Source organism: Lytechinus pictus, chromosome 17 (assembly GCF_037042905.1).
Source record: "Lytechinus pictus isolate F3 Inbred chromosome 17, Lp3.0, whole genome shotgun sequence".
Taxonomy (NCBI): Eukaryota; Metazoa; Echinodermata; class Echinoidea; order Temnopleuroida; family Toxopneustidae; genus Lytechinus; species Lytechinus pictus.
Window position 1 is genome coordinate 6,490,618 of NC_087261.1, and position 19,497 is coordinate 6,510,114.

General features: G+C 36.7%; 2 protein-coding genes across 13 annotated transcripts in view; one reads left to right on the top strand and one right to left on the bottom strand.

The window, feature by feature from the left end:
• The first annotated feature begins 3,899 nt into the window (after window positions 1-3,899).
• LOC129279920 (choline dehydrogenase, mitochondrial-like) lies at window positions 3,900-10,344 on the top strand. Its single transcript, XM_064111849.1, has 2 exons — window positions 3,900-4,171; window positions 5,880-10,344. The coding sequence occupies exons 1-2, from the start codon at window positions 4,141-4,143 to the stop codon at window positions 7,670-7,672; spliced, it is 1,824 nt and encodes a 607-aa protein (XP_063967919.1). The 5' UTR covers window positions 3,900-4,140; the 3' UTR covers window positions 7,673-10,344.
• A 206-nt stretch (window positions 10,345-10,550) lies between these two features.
• The window catches only part of LOC129279993 (deleted in malignant brain tumors 1 protein-like), a 35,645-nt gene continuing 26,698 nt past the window's right edge, over window positions 10,551-19,497 (bottom strand). The window contains exons 13-16 of one of the 12 annotated variants that reach the window (XR_010296194.1): window positions 19,132-19,194; window positions 18,214-18,303; window positions 12,984-13,106; window positions 12,003-12,940 (exon numbers count right to left, since the gene is read on the bottom strand). Coding sequence is in view for 10 of the 12 variants with exons in the window: in XM_064111844.1 (XP_063967914.1) it covers window position 13,106; window positions 14,410-14,510; window positions 18,214-18,303; window positions 19,132-19,194 (255 nt within the window). In the remaining 2 variants the exon portion in view is untranslated. Of the gene's footprint in view, window positions 11,453-12,002; window positions 13,107-14,409; window positions 14,511-18,213; window positions 18,304-19,131; window positions 19,195-19,497 lie in introns of those variants that run through there. The other 11 variants (XM_064111844.1, XM_064111848.1, XM_064111845.1 and 8 more) reach the window with 11 other exon arrangements.

Genomic DNA, 19,497 nt, shown 5'->3' on the forward strand with positions numbered 1-19,497 from the left:
TCATGCATGGGCGACTGAACGTATTTTTGTTTGGGAAGGGTGGGGGAGCTAAAAGGACACGTAAAAATGTGTAAAAAGGGGAATTTAGTGCAAACAAACACATATCAAAATATGCACATGCCGAAGGGAGTAGAAACGGGGAAACCGGCGCTGGTCGAACATCGAAATAGTGGCTTTGAATAGAACAGCCGTTTCATACAAGAATAGGCACTTTTATAAGATTGCGAACGGGCACTTGTCAAAACACACTCACAAAAATAGTCCTTCTAATAAAAGGGTTACAGAACATGTTTGTAAGGGGCGTTTTTTATTTGGTAAAAACAGGAGTGCTGGTGCACTGTGCCCCCTGCTACCACGCCTTCGACGATAGTAGCATTCCCGGGGGGGGGGGGGCGGGGAGTCAAATATATTGCTGTACACATGCGTGACCCCAAGAATGATTGGTTTTGAAAGACTGGTCAACGCGGAGTCAAACGTATTTAGGGTATTTTTCAAAGCTTTATTTTAAGACTAGCCAAACGTGTTTAGAGTATGTTTTTCCCAAGCTTTTGACCCGAGGTTATATTTTGGCGACAACTTGTTTAGGGGCCAAATTGCGTAAATAAAGCCACCGAAAACTGTGTTATTTTGCACACAGAGAAAAACACTCGTTTAAGGGGGTGTACAGCAATACATTTCAGTGCCCCCCCCCCCCCCCGTGGAAGCAGTAGTGGGAAAATGGTATATATTACAACAAACAACATGTGGTAGCCCGAAGGCTGAAGTACATGAAATCCACTTGATAAAAAATCAAATCGGTTACATATTTACATTTGGATAGACCAACATTGTTAAAAATAGACAAAATTCAATAATAGTCTGGGTAAAACTTAAAAGCAAGGGTCGAAGGAATAGTATAAAGACAGATAGCAGGTCAAAGATAAGCATATGACCTCACAACAACAACCCCAACAGTGGCGGATCCAGGGGGTGGCGCAGGGGGCGCGCGCCCCCCTAATATTTGTTAAAGAAAAGTAAAAGAAAGAAAAGGCACTGCTTGACAAAATAAAAATAAAGGAAAGAAAAGAAAAGGCGCCGCTTAAAAAAAATATACACTGATATAATATTAGCAACAGTAAGGAAAGACTATCCCCCAGCAAAGCACAATCATATCATCTTCCTTATCTTTTCTTTTAACTACCTTTTTCCCAACAACTTCGCCGGTTAAAAATAATCAGCAGTGCGCTGCCTGCATATAACTGGCGCCAATCAAGAATAATCAGCGCCACCTTAATCTAAATCGGCGCCTGCCAAGAATAATCAGCGCCATTTGGTTATAAATCGGCGCCAGTCGAGAAAAATCGGCACTGCCAGAGTCTTAACCGGCGCCGATCAAGGATAATCTGCGCCACCTAAATCTAAATCGGCACCAGATGAAAATAATCGGCGCCATCTGGTTATAAATCGGCGCCGGTACAGAAAAATCGACGCTGCCTGAGTTCTTAACCGGCGCCGATCAAGGATAATCAGCGCCACCTAAATCTAAATCGAGGCCGGACAAGAATAATCAGCGCCATCTGGTTATAAATCTCCGTTGCCAGAGTCTTAACCGGCGCCGATCAAGAATAATCAGCTCCACCTAAATCTAAATCGGCGCCGGGCAAGAATAAACGGCGCCATCTGCTTATAAATCGGCGCCGGTAAAGAAAAATCGGCGCTGCCTGAGTTCGTAACCGGCGCCGATCAAGGATAATCAGCGCCACCTATATCTAAATCGGGGCTGGTCAAGAATAATCAGCGCCATCTGGTTATAAATCGACGCTGCCTGAGTCTTAACCGGCGCCGATCAAGAATAATCAGTTCCACCTAAATCTAAATCGGCGCCGGACAAGAATAATCAGCACCATCTGGTTAAAAATCGGCACCAGTCAAGAATAATCGGCGCCTCCTGGTTCTAAATCGGCGCCAGTCAATTATGAATTGCCGCTGCCTGAATCTTACGTGACGTCGGTAAAAATAATCAGCACTACTTGTTCTAAATCGGCGCCGGTCAAGAATAATCAGCGTCCCCTGGTTCCAATAAATAGGCGCCGGTAGAATAATGAAGAAGGGCCTATTGCCAACCAAATCTAGATCGGCGCCGGTCAAGAATGATCAGCGGCACCTGGTTATACATTTTATTGTTGAATGGTCATACCAAAGCTTATCGCATGCCCTTACAGAGTGGACTCGGGCGGGGCAGTTGCCCACAGAATGACAGATGTCATGAAATCTTTAATTTATTTAAAAAATCCCAGAATCATACAAAAGCGTAGAGCAAATCCTTTAATTTTGATCTTATTTTCCAATGCTTTAATAAAAAGAAGGTCAGTCACTTTTCTTCTTTATACATTCCACATTGTGCCACCTCTATGGCCTTTAGTTTAAGACAGCTACTATAGTGTTTTATGAAGATGATTCGATATTTTAGCCCAAAACTTTGCTAAAACCCGTTGCTATACCGGGAGTGTATAATTACGCAACCAGTCGTATATTGAGATTGAGCTACACAACTCGTTCTTTATTTAAAATCGTGCTTAAATTATCCGCTTCTCAGATTGGAATATAAACATTTTCAGCTCGCGCTTCGCGCTCGCATCATTTCTGTATCAAAACCCCATACTTTTCATGATTAAATAGGTGAATAGAATATCCCTTTTTCAGGACTAAACGTCAAAAGAACTCCCGCTTCGATTTGCAATAATCTTATGCTGGATATAATCTTGTTCTTTATTACAAACGTCCATTAAACTGTCTTTTTTTTTTCAGATCGAAATATCAAAATGTTAAGCTCGCGCTTCGCGCTCGCATCTATTGTTTTTTTTAGATACCCATCTTAATAATTGGTACCAAAGATGCATAGAATATCAAGCTTTCTGGTCAGAATATAAAGAAATTTCAGCTCGGCACTCGCATTATCTGTGTAGTGAGATATGTATCCTCTTCATGAGTTACTACTACAAACAGTCCTAAACAGGCACCTTTTTCCTGTTTTCAGGTCAGTATACTAAAAAATTTCAGCTCGCGCTTCGCGCTCGCATTAATTTGTTGGTGAGATATGTGTTTCTATCTCATGGGTCATATAAATATATATATATATGCATATGTGTGTTTGTGTGAGTTTGTTTGTTTTGTGTGATATCGAGCGCCTTTGGAAAGTTGATTCATGATTTTGCCCCCCAAATCTTAAAAAAAGGATCGACGCCCCTGTGTATATATATATATACATATAGTAAAAAAAACTCGTATCTCTATTAATATACAAAAGTATTGGCCTCATCGCAATAAAAGGGTTAATACACGAGATTTTGAAATCGCACACAACATGCATAATTTGTGTTACATTTTGCTTGTTTCTTTCTTTTAATTAATAAGTTTTTCAATCTCTCTCTATATATGTTTTAGAAAGATTATATGTTTAAATTGATGTATATTTCTGTTATAATGAGATATGTTTAAGTGGACTTCAGGGAATGGTCGTACGCAGCAAGGGGGAAGGGGGGGGGGGCACATTCGCGATCTGCTGTTGTGAAAAACAATTTTTTTCCTTAACATTTCATGAAAACTATGAAAAATGTGCAAATGTGAGATGTGCACCAAATTTTCGAGTCTTGCCCCCCCCCCGGAAATATTATCTGCGTGTGGTCATGCAAAATGGCATGACTGGAAATCCTACATTTTGAAAAGAGCATTTGACAGGGTCAGACTTTACCCCTTTTTCAACATTTTCTTTTATGGCGCCGGTGAAGTGCAAAAATATGTGCGCTGCTCGGCAGTGCGCCCCCCCCCCTTTCGCCAAAAGCTGGATCCGCCTATGCCCAAGGTCCCTCTGATAAGTTTAGTAAACATGATCGACGCTGTCCCTGCTCGTAGCCTCCTTCACTTCGATGCATTCAAAGTCCAAATAGACATTCATGAACTTGGAACTGGCGTCACGTAGAAGTAGAAATTATTAAAATTTCCTTTTCTTAAACCTGAAATAGGGTTGCATATACATGGGCAGATAAGTCTTGGCTCGGGTTTAGTGAGCGATCATAAGGGGCAGTGGCTTGTCATCTATGATTGTCACAAGGTATTTCTCAATTATCTCTGACTGCGAGGAGATTATTAAAATCAGGAAACATGTTTCGGACAGTAGCAAGAGTAAGACAAGGTAGGTAGAGCATTTCTTGTGAGATGCAGCCGTGATTTGGAAGAAATGATACAGTATTTTTCTTTCCATTTAGAATCATTTTCTTTTTAGCAAATTAACATTATTTCATAGGAATTAAACGGATGCTCCGGGCTGAAGATAATAATTATGATTTAAACAGATAAAAAAAAATCAGACAAAACACTGAACTTTGAACAACATCGGACAAAGTTTTGGCATTTAAAAGATTTGCTTTATTCCGTTGAAAAAGTTCTAGGCATGTATCATGAATATTCAATAAGCAAATTGCTGATATAATATCCCCACTTGTTCTTTTGTATCTTACACTATGAAATAAGGTTTATTCAAATTTTTTTCTACCAAGAAATAATAATAAAAAATGAATTGACAACTGATTTAGTGCATTAGATATTAATTGCTGCAACTAGACTCATTATTCACATATGTATGAAAAAATGAAACAATTATGATTTCATGTAATCACATAAGAAAAAGGAAAGTGGGGATGTGACATCATTAGCCCGCCTAATGAATATTCACGATGACGTGCATATAACGATTTTCACAAAATATTGCTAAACTTTAAAATTCAATAAGTTTGTTTTTTGCTCTCCGATTTTGATGAAATTAACAGCATTTTGCTCTGTGTATTTTATTCTATTAAGATAAAAATATTTTCGGCCCGGAGTACTTCTTTAAGAGGAACTAAAGTTGTCTAATGGCTCAATTTCTTTTGTTACGTAGCAATGGAAGAGCACATATACTTTCTAGCAGAAATCCAAACACTGTTCGTCTTAAAAAGATAAAAAAAATTGTTTTGCAAAAAACTAATGATTTTAAGGTAATTGTTTTGCCATTATAATAATGATTAATAATTATTATTATTATCATTGTTATTATTTTTATCACGACCATCATCATTACTACTACTACTACTACTACTACTACTACTACTACTCCTACTACTACTACTACTGCTACTACTACTACTACTACTACTACTACTACTACTACTACTACTACTCCTACTACTACTACTACTTCTACTACTATCATTATTAAATATGACAATATAATAATGATAATATAATGACTTACCCATGATTTTAATCGTAACGACGTAAGATATGTCCCGTAAAAAAAAAACATTGACCTGTTCAGTGATGTTAACTGCGTTCCTAAACTAGGACAAACAGTGTCCGGTGTTATGAGAACCCACTTATAATCCAAAGTTCAATTATCAAATTAAAGAGCATGCGAAATGTTATCACCAATCACAATAAATGACCGTTTGAAGAATGTGTAAAGGTATGACAATCTCGGTTATAGAGGGGTTTCATCTAATATTCCAAACTGACGAAAGTCGTTGCAGTGAACTTTTAATTCAGCAGAAAAATTGAAATGAACTTTCTTGATAGGCCCTAGCAATGTTGATGTCACAATGTACCTGGACAATGTACAATGATCCTGAACTCCCTTTGATCCTACACTTACCAAACCTTAACAAAATAGTGATTTGAGAAAATGAAACCAGCTTCTCATGTCTAAGTAAACAATTTCGTATGTGAAAATATTTAAATAAGTAAATGGTGACATAGATATAACTTAACCCAAATAATTTTGTATTTGTATTGTGGCCATAATAGTGAATACAAAACCTGATGTTTCCTTTCTTCTTCCGTCTTATTCCCCGTCTTCTCATATACAGGCATGAGAGACCTGAAGCAGCGTTCTCTTATACCTGCTTCTTCAAACTATCAACAGAAGACACCACTGAGTATACAGGCTGGTATAAAGAGCCAAATGGAGTATACGCACATCATTGTGGGAGCCGGGTCTGCAGGATGTGTTCTGGCTAATCGTCTCTCTGCCCAACCTAGCAACAAGGTTCTACTCCTGGAGGCGGGACCAAAAGATAATTCGTGGACGATCCAAATGCCAGCTGCTTTGGGGGTTTGTCTTGGCAGCAAAACACACAACTGGTATTACCACACAGTTCCTCAAAGGCACCTTAACAACAGGAAGATGTACTGGCCAAGAGGTAAGGTCGTAGGAGGTTCTTCATCTATCAATGGAATGGTGTATATCCGAGGCAATGCTGCCGATTACGATAGATGGGAGAGAGAGGGCGCTATCGGATGGTCCTATGCAGATTGCCTTCCATACTTCAAACGTGCCCAGTGTCATGAGAAAGGTGAAGATGACTACAGAGGAGGGGATGGCCCGCTTCATGTCTCCGTCGGTAAATCAGAAAACCCTCTATTCGCAACGTTCGTTAAGGCGGGTGAGGAATGCGGATACCCATTTACACCTGACATGAACGGATATCAGCAAGAAGGGGTTGGATACCTCGATATGACAACCTTCAAGGGAAGGCGATGGAATAGCTCAAACGCATACCTTGGCTCAGAGGATGTCCGGAAAAGGACCAACCTGACAATCCAATCACGAGCATTAGGTGAAAGAGTTTTATTCGAGGGGATAAAGGCAGTAGGTGTGGAATTTTCCTGTGGTAATGAAAAGAAGGTTGCAAGGGCATCACAAGAAGTTATTCTGTCCGGTGGCGCAGTCAATTCACCGCAGCTGCTAATGCTGTCTGGAGTAGGAAATGCAGATGAGTTGAAAGAGCTGGGAATTCCATTAGTTGCTCACATTCCCGGCGTGGGTCGGAACCTTCAAGATCACTTACAGCTTTACATCCAGTATAAATGCAGGAAGCCTGTCACACTTTATACACCAAAGTGGAAGACGCCCTTCTCTATGGTCAAGATAGGACTTGAATGGTTCATGTTCAAGACTGGGCTCGGCACATCATTTCATCTTGAAGCAGGAGCTTTTGTGAGGAGCCGTCCGGGAGTAGATCATCCAGATATCCAGATGCACTTTTTGCCAGTAGTAGTTCATGATCATGGTCAAGTACCCGGAGACTGCCACGGTTTTCAGATTCATGTCAATACATTGAGGGAGAGCAGCAGAGGTTTTATTAAGCTTATGTCTCGTGATCCCGTCGAGCATCCACTCATTGATCCTAACTACTTCGACGCTGAAGTTGATATTAGGGACTTAAGACTAAGTATCAATATCACTCGAGAGATCATCGCCCAGAAGGCCTTTGATGAATACCGTGGGGAGGAATTGTCGCCAGGAGCGTCTGTCCAGACGGATTCCGAACTTGATGACTTCATCCGTGCTAAAACCGAGACTATCTACCATCCAACCTCAACCTGTAAAATGGGTTCTGAAGACGATCCAATGGCTGTAGTTGACCACAATACCAGAGTCTTTGGCCTAGAGAATCTCAGGGTTGTTGATGCTTCAATCATGCCAAGCATCGTCAGTGGAAACACCAATGCTCCAACCATCATGATTGCTGAGAAGGCGGCCGATATTATCCTCGGTAATAACCTTCTAGAAAGAAGCAACGTGCCGATTTGGAGACCGACATCATTAGATACCCAAAGAGAGGGCGAACCCTTGGTTAAATACTATGACGCTGAATAAGAGTTTTGTCAATTTTTGCCATAACCATGATAGCATGTAGTCATTTTTAAAGTTATTTCCCATTCAATGAACATAATGATAAAACATTAAAACATTATGCATCGTTAATATTTCACCGATATATAAATTTCCCTTTTGCACTTCAATAGGAGTTTTGTTTTGGACTTTCTTTTGATCCTACTATCACAACATCACATATTTCATAAGAGTTACCACAAGCACTGTGTAAGGTTTGGGTTTCATCAGTTTTTCCCCTTCAAATTAAAGTGAAATTTCATCGCTTCTGCTATTTTTTTTTGTGGTGAGTGAATGTCATTTAACTGGTGTCTCTACGGAATTTTGGTGAAGCACATCTTGGTGAATATTATGCAGGCATATGTTTTGCATGAGATAGACGTTCTTCGTCACAATCCCCCAACGGTTAGGAGAGCAATGCAAGACATGCGGCGTCCGACAGGGGAGGTACTGTGAAAGCCTCGAAGGTGTTGGTGCAAAAAGTAAGGATGAACGTGCTAAACAGAAATTGAAGCTAGGCAGTTGATGTGTAAATGCCTTTCACTCACACACAAAGAAATTAACACAGGTGAAAACATTCAACTAACATTTGAAGGGAACACTCTTCTGTAAGCAAACCCTAAAACAAAGTTGATTTCGTGCATGTATCTTAAAACCCCAAGACTTAGAAAAAGGTTTTGTACCCTTTTGCCTTCAAAGGACCATAACTCTCTGACCAGTGACAATTGTGAAGTAAGCATAGTGTCAAATTAAAGTTGATGAGTTACTGAATTAAGTAGAATAGAAGACGTAAGAATAAATCAAGTATTCTTAATATATGACTGACCTTCGAACTTCGGTTACCTTTTTTATAGAGACACCCTGTACTACCAATATCACTATATATACTTATCATTGAAAGTTCCTTCACCCTCCATATAATGTCCCATTCACATAAATTGTTGATTTTTGATAAATGAACCTTCTGTGCTTGCCACTTTTTACTCTGAATCATTCAAAGATTGAATTTATTTCAGTATGAAAACAAAAATTATTTACATGATGACATGTACTCTAATCATAAAGTGAATAAAAACTCACTTCTTTTTGTCGCAGAGTCTGTGTATATTTTATATAGAAATACCTTTGACTTAACCACAGATGTCATCACAAGATAAAACGAATACTAAGATTCCAGACATAAGTTGCGTAACATCATGATAAATAAGAAAGCATAGAATTCATGACAATTTATATTTTGAATTTTTATTCAATAGATAAACATATTCCGAATTACACTTTACTTGGTTACATGGAGTAATATAACCCTGCCGTGCCAGGCTTCCACGCAAAATTAATATTATTATGATAGCCATTGTCTTAATACGTTGCATTTCGAGTGTTTCCATCTGATGTCCACACTCTTTTTCCTACAACCCTGACGCGCCTGACACCTAATTTTTCAAGGGAACATTCTTATTCGTGTTATGACCTTAATTAAAGTTGACATTAATTGTCTTTACATACAATTTACAGAATGTGTATTTCATTGGACGAAGTGTGTTTAGGGCCCAATTTTTGCTTATGCTATTGGATATTAGGCACACAATGCTTCTTCGCTGGTCGGAGTCTTTCATCGCACGAAAGAAGAGAAGAATCTACTTCAAAAAGAATGTCTTTTAACTGGAGAAATGAGAAAAAATGAAAGAATAATAAGACCTCTGGTGTGAATTTTGATTCATGGATTAACAAAATGGTAAAGATGTGAGGTTTATTTGTCCTTAGAATATTAAAATAATTGTTCTAAAAAGGTAGTTCTGAACGAAAGACGAGTTCAGTGCCGAGGCGAAGATCACATGTTGCAACACAGAGTGCTAGTGAATATTCAATAGCATAAACGAAAACCAAAGAAATTCAATACGAACACACCTCTGCTAATGAAAGAATACATTTAGACAGGGGTGAAATTCATATAAAACCAAATCAAAGAATTAAAATGCTGCGTGTACAAAAGTGAATAGGAAATTGGGGTGTCGGAGTAGCGCCAGGGGTGTCAAAAAATGAGGTCATGTTATGGAAACATCTATTGTATACCTGTAGTCTGTGAAATGACGTGCAATTTACATACAACGTGCTACGTAAACAATCTCCACAGGATCATAATCATCATTAAAAGGCATTGTGAGGAATTTTCGATTTTCTTCCACCCCAATTACTTATAGAAATGCAAAACTGAAATAGGAATAATTATCACCCATACATCATGTCCCAAGTTTCTATATGACAAATCAAGTACGTACTCGTCATTATTAGTGTTTTATTACATTCTAAACTTTGGCAAGACCAAGTACTAGAGTACTGTGATAAGATATCATAACACAGATTTATTTGAATACCATAAATCAAATATACAAATGGTGCATTATTACTCTAAGAAAAATATGAATGAAAACGTCACTGAATTTTTATTCTTAACTAAGTGGTTAAACGTACATGACAGACTAAAATTCATAAAGTGAACACTAAAAAAGTGACGAAACTAATTCTTATTGTACATGTATTACGTAATGTAATTTGGGTTTACGGTAAATAAGAAAGTATATCCATGAAACTGCCTCCATGAAATATCAAGCAGAAAATATTTTATTACACTCATTTAAACAAATACAGACCTTCCATCATTCAGTTTTAATGATAGTTTATTGTTATTATAAGATAATTTTTATATATTTATATATATATATTTATAATATTTCCTTTTCACAAGCCCCGTTTTGTAGTTCATTCTGTTCGACGGTAACTTTACTGTTCGATGCAAGACAAGCTTATCGGATTTATTTCAGCCAATGTCAATCGTGCATAAGTTGTCATCATATGAATGGTAATAATTTTCTTCATTCTCTATATTTTGACAATCTCAGCTCCTCGTCTCCCTGCAATTATCGTATTATTCAATTGGCTTGTTTTATTATTTTTTTCATGCACGTTTGTTTAGTAACCTTTATTATTAGAAAAAAAAAGAAACAAAATGATCAGTAGATATTTGGGGAAAACCTAAAGACCTTAGAATATGCAATTGATTGTATCTAGATTATTAACACTGTAATTCGAAACAAAACTTAGGAGCACGGTTGTAACAAATGCGCTAGCTCAGATTATAATTTAAAATACAAAAAAAAACATAATACTACCCACAGCCAATTATTTGAATACTCGTGACATACATATATATGCGAGAAAACCTATTATAAATGACATCTGAATAATGATATTAGATTTTCTTAATGTTCCTAAGACTCAACAAATTAGAGAGTGAGATCAGCTGATGGATCAGAATTAATAAGGCACTTTGAATTGTCAACCGAGTAATTGATAATCGTGTTTCTTTTTTTTTATAGATTTGTATGAATAAATTAATGAAATGATAAAAAGTCAGAAGTTTTTTTAATTGAACTGTCAGACTATTCGTTTCGTTCGTAGTTTCTACAAATGAAGCTGAATCTATATTGAGAAAGAAACTTAAAAATTGATCTCAAACTACCTATGTTCAATGGTATGTGAAATAAACATCTACCTGATGCAATGTGTACCACTCCACTCGATGTTACGAGTAAAACAAGGAGCATTGGTTCCGGTTACCGTGCTGCCACGATGTGCAGCCCTTGGCCGTACGACCAAACCATGCACTTGTATACATGCATCATGACAACCTGCATGATGACGTCATCTCCCCAGTCAGAGTAGCTCTGGACATCAAACCTTTGTCATAGCCACGGTGACACTCCCCTAAAGCAATCGAAACATTCAATCAATAGTTTCTTTAACTTACAAATTAGGGTCTCGTATCGTATACATGTACACCTGTTATGATAACTAATGCACAACTTTTTAACAAATTTACGAGCAGCCAATCAAATGATCATTTGAGTAGCTTTTATAACTGTGAATGAAAATTTGTTGCTATTAAAAGTCTATGAAATGGGTCCAAGGTACGCCAAATTAGAAAGAAAACAAATCTTGAAAAATGCATGAACATGATGAACTTTATGATAATGGAACATAATGTCTAAGTACTGAGCGATGTATATATATGTATATATATATATATATATATATATATATATATATATAATTTATCAGATTTACTTTGTCTTGTAGGCCTATGCATCATTTCCCGATTTTATATGCATACCCGCATAAAACATATTCAATATTCATATTCATGAATACTTAGTTTGCATACATAAAAAAACAATTAAATGGCACATTTATAAAAAAATAAAGTTTAAAATGCAAATAAAATTGATATAAATATGCAAGTAATATAAACATATCATCAGATCAGATCAGCCTATGATTAACCAATACCATTTACTACCGATACTTTGAATAGATACACAATTGGCTCGAAAATAATGCAAACATCATTTCATGTTATTTCTTCTGAATTCCTTTTTTATAAAAAAGATAATATAGACGCAAATATTTAACTTGGTTACTCTAAACATTATATATGTTGATCAGTAAGAACCTGTATCAAAATAATTAACAAATAATAAAAAGATTAAGAAAGTCGATGATATATTTCAGAAATATTTACACATTAAACTATACATATATTGATTAAAATGTATTATTGTTACTAGAATATATATATCAAAAGGTGCATCATATTCATATGTGTATCATTTAAATGTAAATTGGGTTAACTTTAAATGATAAGGTTAAATGTTGTTATAATTATTATATTAACCTCTTCGTTTTAAATGGTTTTCTTGACAATCGCTCACATCTAACCACTTCTGGATGTTATTATATATCATTGCATTGATTTATTTACATTCTTGTATGTTTCTTAAGTTTATCTATATTCCTAATAATGGCTTTTGATAACATGATCTAACGTTACTAACACATTTGTGTTATTTCTTCATTCGAATAAAACCTAAATAATAATTATTATAAAATCGAACACAATGGTAAACGCTTGTTGAAATGCTAAGATATCTTGTAATTACTAATTTCTACGGGGAATGATTGTCACAACTCAATTACGGTTCGTTTTGTTTTCGTTACCTAATCTTGTCTACGACCTTACTTTAAGGTGCCTATACAAATATATATATATATTTCCCAAGATAAATTGCATAGGGAGAAGGAGGTGGGGGTGATCCTTTTATGTTGCATTTAAAGTACATTAAAATTTACACTTCAAAATAATCTTGTATAAACATTACGTTCAAAAGAAAAAGACCACATTTAATTTTCTTAATACTAAACAATTATTACTCGTTATCATCGTGCCACGTAACCGTACCGATGTACATTATTAGTGTATATCTAATTGGGAATTAATGGGTTATGATCAACTTTAGTAAAGAACTTCCTCATTTGGGAGAACAGAAGAAGGTTGTTCAGCATTCGAATCATCCACTGGGTTCTGTTAGAGAAAGAGAATATGAAAATTAGAGTTAGTTTTAGGAGTAATAATATGGGTTAAGGGAATCACAACTTATTACATGTATTATCTAACCCATGTCAATCTGAATATATCCAGCCGTTTTTGTTTAAATGATTAAATCGTTTAAGTGAATGAGGTAAATATATAGTCTTAATATACACCGAACTTGATAGGACCATAAAATATGGGTCTCCCGATATCAATTCATTCAGAAAAATGGTGTATGTTATGAATTATACGGTCTTTAACAGTACGAAATTGGTAGATATGCTAATAGTCCATATCACAATGCAGAAAATGTTTTAATGTATTTTTAATGTGTTACAACAGATATAAAATTACACTTTTTGTTCAAATGAATTTGTAACACAGGACTCTGAAAAACTAAGCAAAATTGAGTGCACTAAAGAGGAACCTCACATGAAATAGGCTATCGGATTATATACCATATCTTTATATACCCAAAAGGTATTTTGGAGATTGAGAATGATCAGGCGATCAGTAGTTTTGTTAGAAAATGAAATAAACAATATGTAATGAAACAAGATGAATGATGATAATCAATACGAACAATGAAATGGCTGATCTAGAATATGTAGAATGGGAATCTTTTATTTCGATGGAGAGAATGAGAAGTTGATGGTAAAGCTCAAACGGGGCAGAGATGATTATAATAATGGTGATGGTGGTGATGATAATGATATTGATTGTTATGATATTGATGATGAAGAATATTAAGAAGAAGAAGAAGAAGAAGAAGAAAAAGAAGAAGAAGAAGGGGAAGAAGAAGAAGAATATGATGATGATGATGAATGGAAGAAGATAATGTGATGATATTCAATGCCTGGTGCTGTACTTCCTCTGCTGATAGCTCGCTTCAAACATTCTCCAATCACTAGTTCGTGAGTGCAATAATCATGATAATACATGCTAATTACATGAATTAGGAGATTCATCATGAAAGACTGCAAAAGGCAAACTTGGTGTTTTATGTTAAAGTAAGGTATCAAATGGCTGATGGCTGAAGCAAATTACTGCCATATTTTAACAAATACATTCAATGATAGGATTGTTTCTAATTGGTTTAATAATTCGAATAAAGATTCGACCTAAAATCATAAAAAATCAATTAATGACCTTAACTTCCAATAACGTGTTTGGTTTTCGGATTCACGTATTTATCAACATTACTAAAAAGCACCAGAGGACCAAATACCATAAAACGTCTGCAATTCAAATTAAAATATACTATATTGCCCTATATAGCGGTATTATGGATTACCATAGTAATGACGGTGGAAGTGGTGGCGGTGGTGGAGGGGCGGGAACAACGGGAGGACCATTTGAGTTCCCAGTAGTTACCATGGTTACATTAGATGGAGGCTGAATCCAAGAAGTGAGGTTTGATGAAATGTTAACATGGTCACATGAAAAAAGAACATTAAAATAAAATGAATGTGAATGGAGGTAATTAGGTGATGGAATGTTAATCATGGACACGGATGGGATAAGTAGGAAACGAAGACAAAACCTCAACTAATTGGATGCGGGACCTTTTTAAATTATTTTAATACCCGAATTCAGCTAGTTGGAAATCGCCTTTTAATTGAACAGGTGTGTAAAACAAAAAAAAATAAACGTGCTTGTAAATGTATGATGATAAAATTAGAATATTGAGCAATTAACCAGCATCATTTATTTCATGATGAAATTGTCAAAATAACGAAGCATGAACAATAAAGATATTGAGGGTTTTGGTCTTATCTTGCACCATGTTTTTTATGAAAGACAAATTTGCCACTACCCTTTAATGCAAGTATCCAACATTGTAACTTCATTTGGAAGAAAATGATTACAGCAGAATTTAAATATATAAGAAAACAACAAAACAATAGAATAATGCTGGGGAAGTAAGAATTAGTGTAAAAGAAAAAAAACACATAGGTGAAAATACGTGCTGAAGACGGGGTGAAAGAAGAATTGACTCAGAATAATCATGAGAACGTATAAAAGATAGGATGTGTGAAAGAAAATAAAAAGGATCGATGGAGAGGAGGAAAAATAGGAAGGGTGAGAGAGAGAGAAAGAGAGAGAGGGGGATGTGAGGGGAAATGAGGGATGGAGGTAGAAAGAGAGAGAGATCTCTTGCAAAAAGAAAAATTCTAACAAATGAAGTAAAACGCACCGAGTCTGGAACTCGCAAATCTGATGATAAGGATGTTGCACCACTTGGTAATTTTGCAGTTAAATCTTTCCCATCAAACGAAGATTTTCCCGACACCAAAGGAGGAGATTTAATAGAGGGTGCAAGTGATAACCCTTTGGATATGTTGGATCCAGGCATTGATGCAGGTGGAAGGGGAGGTGGAGGGGGTGGTGGTGAAGGTATAGTTGAGGACATGGATGACTTTGTGTCTGATAGAGAGGAGGGACCTCTGAAAAACTGAGAAGGAGCTAAATCTTTGGACATGTTGGAAGGGATATTTTTTGACATTGAATGTGGTACCTCGACTTTTAGTGAGGCTTGCTTTCCCTTTCCAAACTTTGCAGTAAGGCCTTTCGGAATCAAGTTTTGTGTCGGTATTGAGGACAGTTCCTCGGGAAGCCCACCAGATATAGCTTCAGAAATGCTCCCAGATAACGCAAGTTTGGCTGATTTTTCGAGCATAGAGCCCATTGGTCCTGAAAGGGTTTCCTGCATCTCTTCGGGAACTCCCATTTCAGACATTATGGCACCAGCTGCCTGTTTGGCAGCAAGTTTTCCTAATTTCTTTCCTAGTTTTCCAAATTTTGATTTGTGACCTTTTGGAATTCCGACTGAATCAGACTTTGGTGTTGAGGGGAGTTCTTCATGCAACCCATTTAGCCCAGTTTCAGATAAACTCGCGGATACAGCTGCCTTTGTGGATTTCGCAAGTACAGATCCCACTGATCCTGAAAAAGGCTCTTGAAGCTCTTCGGGCAGACCCATTTCGGACATTACAGCCCCAGCGGCCTTTTTGGCAGCTACTTGTCCTAATTTCATCCCTATTTTCCCAAACTTAGATTTTAGACCTTTCGGTAGTGCCACTGAATCTGGCATCGGGACTGGAGTTATTTCATCAATAAAGTCATCAGATATCTCCCCATTTACAAGATCTTTCGCAGATTCAGTGAGTATGGAACCTACCGGCCCAGAAATGGTCTCCTGAAGATCTTCTGGAACACCCATCTCAGACATGACTGCCCCGTCAATGTTTTTCGCGACCACAGGACCCAATTTCTTGGCTGCTTTTTTCAAGAAGCTGGCAGCATTTTTCTTTCCAGGTTTTTCTGTACTCGTCACGACTTCTTTATGCGCTTCCGAAAGAGCTTGATCGGTCAAGTCTTCGACAACATTTGGCATTATTTCTAAGGCCGATTCTGGAATGGTATCTTGTAAATCATCTGGCAATTCTGAGATAATAGCTCCCTGAACCTGCTCTGCAACAATTGGGGCCAATTTTTTTGCTGCCTTTTTGAGGAAGCTTACTGCAGCATTTTTGCGCGACTTTGAGACAGAAGTCTCTAATGAGGAATTGCCTTTAGAAAGGCCTTGTTTTGTTACTGCCAATGCTGGAACAGAAGTCATATCAGTCACTTTGTCCGAGTTACTAAGTGGTATTTCTGACAGAATAGCTTCATCATTTAAAAAAGAACCCGTATTTTTAAGTAATGATTTAGGGGCCACACCTGCAGATGGCACCGTGATGTCTTCAGATAGATCGTTTGGAATTTTTTGAGGTAGTTTAGCCTTTGAGGACGTTGGAATAAGTTTTTTCAAAGATTTTGAAAATTTTGAACCAGTTAGACCTTTAGGTATTGAAGCAGCAGTTATGCTTGACAATTCTGCATTTGGATTTTCAGGCGCAGAATGGGAGAAAGATGGGACCTGGTCGCCCAAGACACCAACATCAGGTGCTCCTGGACCCACGGGTAATCTTTGACCGAGGGAGCCTGTCAGTTCAGTAATGAATGGATCATTTGGAATATCAATCTTGAGTGTATCGTCAGAAGACCTTAGAGCCCAATTCGAATCGATAGTTAACAATTTGGGTGATTCGAGCCGTTCAGACATTACGGATGTTTTCAAGGAGGTGGGCCTACGATCGTTTGCAAAGCCAGAAAGAAGGATATGCTCTGTAGTGGGGGATCGGAAAGGAGTGGAGTTAGGAACAGGAGGAGGGGGAGGAGGAGGAGGGGGAGGAACAGGTAATGGTATTTGGGAGGGTGGTTGGGGTGAACGGTATACAATCTGCGCATGCTGTTACGAATGGAATAAAAGTGACAAGTGCAAAAATGATAAACATGCAAGGTTAAACAAAGAGAAACAAAACAACACCAAAACAAACCATTTGTGCAGGTAATATCAAAGGTTAGGCATATAGTTACATTCACCCAAAACATTGATCATGCAAGGAAAGCAGATAATAATAAAACTGATTAAATTTTCAAAGATACAATTTAAAGAAACAAAATGCGTTAAATGTGTATTGGGGATAGATGATAATAACATTAATAAAACCAGTGTTGACAAAAATAACAATAATAATAATGATAGTACTGGAACTACATTTTATTAATGGTAATAATAAAAACAATAACGAATATGATGTTGTTGATGATCATTAATGAAAATTATAGTAATAATGGTCATAACAAAACTAACAATAATGATACAGAACTCCTGCTAAAACACTTTAAAAGGGAAACTGGTTCCATTAATAAGATGTGAGTTAGTAAGCACTGTTGATAGCAGAAAATGTTACGCGATAAAGCTATATCCACTTGGAAACGCGAAGGCATTTTTTAAAATTTGATCTGCATTTTGTTTCTATGAACGATAAGTGTTAATCGTCGGAGATATAGCATTAATGCATATTATTCAGTCACTCTAATTCCTCACACTGAAATGCAAGCATGCAAAAATGCTGATATCTAGCACGTGATTAAAGTGAACGTCCGAATTTGAATCTTATAGGAGATTCAAAGAGTAAAAAGTACTGTTAAAAATCAAACTGCAAGAACACGCTTTTCACTGCAACACAAAACGGCATTGCCGATTTACCGAGCTGTAAGATGACACTGATTCCTGGTCATAACGCAAACGAAGAGGTGTAGGTGGCAAAGGAAAGGTTGGCGATACTGGGGGCGAATACTACGATTTGAAAATGAATTCGACAGAAGAAACAACGTTTTTTTTATTTTAAAAATAGGAATAACCCTAATATCTTCTTTTGTATACATGACAGAAAATGAGACCAATGTGACAAAGTTCCTCCTACTTGTCTTCCTATTCGCAATTAAGTGGTGATTTTTGTTTGTGTTTTACAAGAATGCAAATAGTTCGGTCATCCATATTCATTAGTCAGTTTTGTCTGATAAAGGCAAAAATGTCGGTGGCAGATTTTGACCGTCTATCCCCATTATTACAATACAACTCTGGTACTATTTTACAGTAAAAGCTCCTGATGTCAAAATATTGATATTGGAAGATAATTCTTAAGACGAAAAAAGAGGAAATGTTCCAATCCATTACGAAAGTTTCATCTGATATGTATATTAAGTAGTTCTTAAAATATCACAACAGGTTTGTAAAGCATGGATGGTTTAACTGTGCCAAAACACTATTCTCCCTATTCTCACTATTCTCCATAATGACCAAATAAGAAGATGTGTATTCAGAGTATATTAAGCCTTCTCCTTAAACTGATAAATCAAGCATTCAGTATGATATCAATTCTGCCCCAATACCTAATTCTGGCTAAAAATAATCATAATAAAACAGCTTTTAGAAAGGAATTTAAGTAATCATGTCATCTCTTTTTCTGAAATTATGGTAAATAACTTGACAAATAACCCGATTATATATATATATATATATACATATTTAAAAAAAATCACTGTCAGCACAACAACGCTGATATGCAATAACTGAAGAAAGATCATAATTCCACTCCACAACACTGCAAATAATTCTATTTACTATTTTATACTGCGTACGAACAGGTGTGGGTAAAGGTGGAAAGGTCGGCGACTGAGGCATAAACTACGACGATTAAAACATTGCAAGCATGCAGGTAAGAAAAAGAAAGATATATATTCAGTGGGGCACAACCTACAAATGGCTAAAGCTTATCAAGAGCGTAGAAAATGAAGACCAAAAATATAAAGGAGAATAAATGGGTGTGTGGGGGCATGGACCTTGTAGAAGGTCCATGGTAGGGGTGATGTTTAAATGTCTAAACGTCCTCGTAAGATGCACATGAACCCCGTTAATTCATAATTGGTTCAATAAAAAAAAGTCATTCAGCTTGATGAAAATGAAAAAAAAAAACATTCGTGTAGAAAA

Bases quoted from the DNA above. Each gene is read 5' to 3' on its own strand.
- LOC129279920 (XM_064111849.1), top strand. From the start codon at position 4,141: ATGTTTCGGACAGTAGCAAGAGTAAGACAAG. The intron at 4,172-5,879 runs GTAGGTAGAGCA...TCTCATATACAG, and splicing joins AGTAGCAAGAGTAAGACAAG to GCATGAGAGACCTGAAGCAG.